At 63.6% G+C, this 5729-nt stretch overlaps 1 protein-coding gene across 1 annotated transcript in view; it reads right to left on the reverse strand.

Moving 5' to 3' along the window:
• Positions 1-5487: 5487 nt before the first annotated feature.
• The window catches only part of EMIHUDRAFT_209123 (hypothetical protein), a gene marked incomplete at both ends in the record, with an annotated part of 2670 nt that continues 2428 nt past the window's right edge, over positions 5488-5729 (reverse strand). Inside the window, one exon of the mRNA XM_005771912.1 lies at positions 5488-5606. Within this exon, the coding sequence (XP_005771969.1) occupies positions 5488-5606 (119 nt within the window). The remainder of the gene's footprint in view (positions 5607-5729) is intronic.

Raw genomic sequence — 5729 nt, forward strand, 5'->3', positions numbered from 1 at the left:
GACAAAGGCGTCGAAGGGCAGCTGCTGCTGTTCGAATCGTTCGGCGGGTTCGGAAAGGGGGTCCGTGAGATCCTCCGGAGAGCGGCGGACGTGCTACAGAACAAGCTGACGCGGGCCCAGTACCTCGATGAGGTGACTTGGACCACCAAGAGCTGGCTGGGGCTGCAGAAGCAGCGCATCTCAGTCGTTCTTCACACGGCCATCGCAGAGCAGGTCGTGAATGAGCTTGCCTGTGGCGGGGGTGGGCGGGTGCACGGAGCTAAGTGCCTCGCCACCCTCGCAGGAGTCGCTTAGGCGGCTCCCGTGGTGTACCTGTGTTAGTGCCAGTGCGAGCCAGTCCCGTGCCCAGTCCTGTGCCCAGTGTTGTGCGAGGGAGTTTTGTTGTAAAATTCTTTTCTTCGCGATGTCCACCCCGCCGCGCCGCCGCTCTCGCCGCCTCGCCGCCTCCGCCGCCGCTCCCTCGCAATACGCGCCGCCCACCCGCCTCCTCGACCTCCCCACGGACCTCCTCCTGCGCACCCTCTCTCGCTGCCACAGTCCCCTCGACATCGCTCGCGTCGCGGCCGTCTCGCTGCTCTTCCACGCCTCGCTCGCAGTAGAGGGCATCCGCTTGTGGGCGCGTGAGCGCGGCTTCGAGCTGCCGGCGCAGCCCGAGGTCCAGGGCTGTGCCGTGCGGTGTCTGTGCTATTCTGCGTTGCTGCGCGAGTCCAACCCGCCGGTGAGGGCGGCGGCAGGTGAACGGCACAGCGTCTTCATCGACGGTGAGGGGCGGCTGTCGTCGTGCGGCGCGGCTGATAGCTGGGGAAAAGGCCTCCTTGGCCACGGCGAGGGCGTGACGCGGCTCAACACGCCGACGCGCCTCCCGTCAGTCGAGCGCGCCGTGAGCGTGTTGGCTGGAGCATTCCACAGCCTCGCCCTCACCAGCAGCGGCGCCGTTTGGAGCTGGGGCCAGGGAGGCTTGGGCGCGCTGGGCCATGGCAACGGCCAGGACCAATGCCAACCGACGAAGGTTGATGCCTTGGCTGGGCGGCGCGTCGTCGCTGTGTCGGTTGGACGCGAGCACAGCCTCGCCCTCACCGCCGACGGCGCCGTCTGGAGTTGGGGCTGGGGACGCTTTTGCAGGCTTGGCCACGGCGACCAGCAGCGCCAGCTGCTGCCCAAGAAGGTCGAGGCTTTTGCCGGCCAGCGCGTCGTCGCTGTGTCGGCGGGAGATCACCACAGCCTCGCCACCACCGCCGACGGAGCTGTCTGGAGCTGGGGTCATGGAAGCCGAGGCCGGTTGGGCCACGGCGACCAGCAGCGCCAGCTGCTGCCCAAGAAGGTCGAGGCTTTTGCTGGCCAGCGCGTCGTCGCTGTCTCGGCTGGAAATGAAAGCAGCATCGCCATCACCGGCGACGGCGCTCTCTGGAGCTGGGGCGATGGAGGATACAGCAAGCTGGGCCACGGCGACTCACAGAACCGGTTGCTACCAAAGAAGGTCGAGGCGTTGGCGGCGCAGCGCGTCATCGCAGTCTCGGCTGGAGACCGCCACAGCCTCGCCCTCACCGCTGACGCCTCTGTCTGGAGCTGGGGCGGTGGAGCCTACGGTCGGTTGGGCCACGGTGACTGGCAGAACCGGCTGCTGCCCAAGAAGATCGAGGCCTTCGCTGACCAGCGCGTCGTTGCTGTGTCGGCTGGACGCAGCCACAGCCTCGCCACCACCGCCGACGGAGCCGTCTTCACCTGGGGCGAGGGCCGCCACGGCTGCCTAGGCCACGGAGAAGACCTGTCGAACCAGCTGCTGCCCAAGAAGATCGAGGCGTGGGCGCCGGGGCAGTGATGAGAAGGGTGAAGGGTGCAAGGTTTTTGAGGGTTGAGCTGGCTCCGGCTCAGGTCGTGGGGCATAGCTCGGGTGTAAACGGGGTCTGGGGAGGAAGCCCCAGCGGCCCGCCGCAGGCGCCGCCGGAGGCTGGCCCGCCGCAGGCGCCGATTTTTTGGCGTTTTTTCTCAAAATTGAGGGATTTCTCATCTAAATTCTCATCCAAAATCGAGCTCGCTACGAGCTCTCTAACTGCACAGCATCTCCTCGTTGAGCCTAGCGGCGCCCGTATCGCCCACGCCCACATTCCTTTTTCTTGCCCTTGGCCCTTGCTGCACTCAGCCGCTCAACCTCCGCCAGTCTCTCCTTGCTCGTTGCTGGCGCTGCCGCCCCCAGTACTGCGATTGCAGCTCCTTGGCATGCCGCGCCGCCTCCATCTGCTGTGCTTCCCACGCTGCCGCTTCCTCTAAAGCAGCGCCGCCACTAAGCGGCGCAACCAAGTTCTCGCACTGTTTGCATGAGCATGTGTCCTGCTGGTGCGGCGCACAATCCGCGCGCGGCGAGTGAGAGTAGAAGACTGACAGCAGGAGCTGCAGGAGCTGCAGGAGCTGCGCAGATCGGATGGGTGGTGACGCCGTCGAGCGACGGCGCAAAGACCAATCACCACCGCTGAGAGCCGCGACACGAGGCTGCTGGCAGCTGCACCTGTGAGAGCCGCGACACGAGGCTGCTGGCAGCTGGCAGAGCGAATCGCGATTCCGGCGGCCGCCGTCAGCCCGCCGACACCGACGGCCTGTCTGAGGTCAAACTCCCACCGCACGTCGGACCAGTCGTGCGTCAGCCATGGCGACGAGACGTCTGTATGCAGACAGCCCGCCACCCGGGCGATAGAACATGCCAGCTGGGCTCTTCCAGGGCTCTCGTGGCCCGTGGCGCGTGCCCAGTGGGCGGGCTGCGGCGGGCGCAATAACTATTCACAGCTAATGAAAACTATAAAAACTCGCGGCTTCATCAAAGTTTGAGGTGGCTTCGTCCTCAGCACCATCAAGACAGCTCTATTCACACCCTGTTTGGTTTGAAGCCACTCGGGGATGCCCGTTTACACCCAACCGACGAGTCGCTGGGCCCTCTGACCTGAGCCGGAGCCGGAGGGCTAGGTGCGATTTCTATTAAGAGTTGACTCACACGCTAGGAACCACTCGGCTCACCCACAGGCCCAATTTCAAGTGGCGGCGCTCCGCGCCTGTGCAGCGGTGCGCTCCGCGCGTGTTCTGCAGCGGCGCGCGCCTCCGCGCGTGTCTCTGGGCGCTACATGCGGCCGTCGCCGTGCCCTTCATCAACCGTGCGCTCGAGAACTGGGGCGGGCTCAACTGGGGGGACCGCTTTCACCACAACGACAGGTCACATGCACAGAGGGGCGGCATTGGAGCTTCGCTGCAGCGGGGTGTGGTCATGACGCGGAAGAAGGCAGAGACACAGCGTCTGCCAGACGAGTGCTACGACGTCAGGCCGCAGCTTCGAAGCAGCGTGGCCACAACTGACTGCAACAGACTGTCTTCATGTGTCTAGACTCTACCGGTACCGCGGTGCGCTCCGCGCACATAGGTGCCAGCGCGCTCCGCGCGGTATCTAGCCAGCGCGCTCCGCGCGTGTGTCTAGCTAGCGCGCTCCGCGTGTGTCCAGCTAGCGCGCTCCGCGCGTGTGTCCGGGTAGCACCAGCGCGCTCTGCGCGCACGATAATCCAGTGGCAGTGCCTACACTTGTACGTTGTAGGCACTGAAAGCTTGTTTCTGCAGCTTGGCTTGACTTGTTGCATGTTGGACGTCTCGCGACTCGCCGCCGAGACGGATCAGACGTAGGGTAGCCGGGGTGGGAGTACCGGAGTAGTCACGCACGGGTGGCCCTTCCCAGAGGACAGACACCGTCAATTACCTTTTCCATACACGAGGACAGATGCGCTCTGCACGGGTGAGTCACGTCGGCGTCAAAGGAGCGACGTGTGACCTGTCAGAGCTTGATCTCCGATCTCAGGACTCAGCGGCGTCGAGTCGCCTTCGGCGGCGACAGCTAGGATGCATCTCCTCCGTCGTTTTTCGCGCTACGGCCCTGAGAAGCTGGCGCCGCACGCAGGCGGACCTTGTGTATGCGGCGAACGCTTAAAAAATGGGTGCTCTACGTCACTTTTTTGGAGTAGATCGTGCCGAGCTTTTTTTTCTTTTTTTGGCGGGTTTTGAACCACAGACTTTTTGCAACTAGTCTTTTCCGAACACGAGGACGGAAACGCGGACCAGGCTCAAACGGAGAAGTGAACACGGAAACCGTAAAATATGTCGATGGCCGATGCGCGTCTGTGACCGGCTTGCTCCCCGTCACTGCACTTCAACAGTCTTCACCCCGTCTCACCCCCCGCGGCGCTTTGCGGCGTGCAGCTTCGCGAGCTTCGCGAAGGGGGCGCGGCCGAGCAGGGTGTACGCCGTCGAGAGCTGCTGCGCCGCCTGCGGCGCGAAGCAGACGTCGTGGTTGAAGAGGTCCGCCTGTCGCGAAGGAGGGGGCGGGCTGGAGCGAGGCGCCAACACCGAGTGCGATCTCGGGCGATCTGGGCGCGAGTTTGATCTCGGAGGATGCCGGCGGCGCGATCTCGGCACGATCTCGATCAGCTCTCGGGCGATCTCGCCCCGAGCCGGAGCGAGGCGCCAAAGTCCGACTCGTCGTTTGCGATGTTGGACCAGTTGATGAGGTCGTCGAGCTCGGCCTACGGCCGACGGAGGTGGCCGACCGGTGCCCCGAGACGAGGCCGAGACATGCTGGACCGAGTGGGCGGGTCGAGCTCGGCCTGCACTTCGGGCCGCTCCGCCGGGGGCGCGTGCACGATCCGGCCGAGCAGCTTGCGCAACTCCTACAGCCGAGATGCAGCCGAGATGGCGGCCGAGAGACGGCGTGCTCGCGGGCCGAGCAGCTTGCGCAGCGCCTTGCCGGTCAGGTGCAGCTCCCGGTAGCCCAGCTCCAACTGCAGAGGTGCAGCCGAGAGGGGTGCAGCAGAGGTGGCAGCCGAGAGGGGTGCAGCCGAGAGGGGTGCAGCCGAGAGGGGTGCAGCCGAGAGGGGTGCAGCCGAGGGGTGCAGCCGAGGGGTGCAGCCGAGAGGGGTGCAGCAGAGGTGCAGCAGAGAGGGGTGCAGCCGAGAGGCGTGCAGCCGAGAGGGGTGCAGCCGAGAGGCGTGCAGCCAAGAGGGGTGCAGCCGAGAGGTGGCCGCCGAGAGGTGGCCGCCCAGGGCAGCAGCTCCACCTGCCGGTCGTACGCAAAGACCACGCCCGCCTTGGACGAGGTCTCCCACTTGTGATTATCATTATTATTGTTATTATTAGTATTATTAGCCCACCTTGGACGAGGTCTCCAAATTGTGATGATGATGATGATGATGATGATGATGATGATGATGATGATGATGATTACTGGTATTATTATTATTATTATTAGCCCGCCTTGGACGAGGTCTCCCACTTGTGATTATTATTATTATTATGCCTATGACTCTTCTTCTTATTATTAGCCCGCCTTGGACGAGGTCTCAACCCACTTGTGATTATCATTATTCTTATTCGTATTGTGATTATTATTAGCCCGCCTTGGACGAGGTCTCCACCCACTTGTGATGATGATGATGATGATGATGATGATGATGATGATTATTATTAGCCCGCCTTGGACGAGGTCTCAACCCACTTGTGGCCCGGCAGCCCGCCCGACAAGCCCGCCCGCTTGCGCGCCTTTGCCGCCTTGGTGGCCTCCCCCTCCGCCTCGACCCCCAGGCCTAGAAAAAGAAATCACGGTGCGGCGGATGTGCGTGCGTCCCAGTCTGGACTGGTGGTGCGTGACGGTGATTGCAGATCGGTCGCACCGCGTACGGGATCCAGATCTCCCCAGATCTCCCCAG

The sequence above is a fragment of the Emiliania huxleyi genome (assembly GCF_000372725.1).
Source record: "Emiliania huxleyi CCMP1516 unplaced genomic scaffold EMIHUscaffold_37, whole genome shotgun sequence".
NCBI lineage: Eukaryota > Haptophyta > Isochrysidales > Noelaerhabdaceae > Emiliania > Emiliania huxleyi.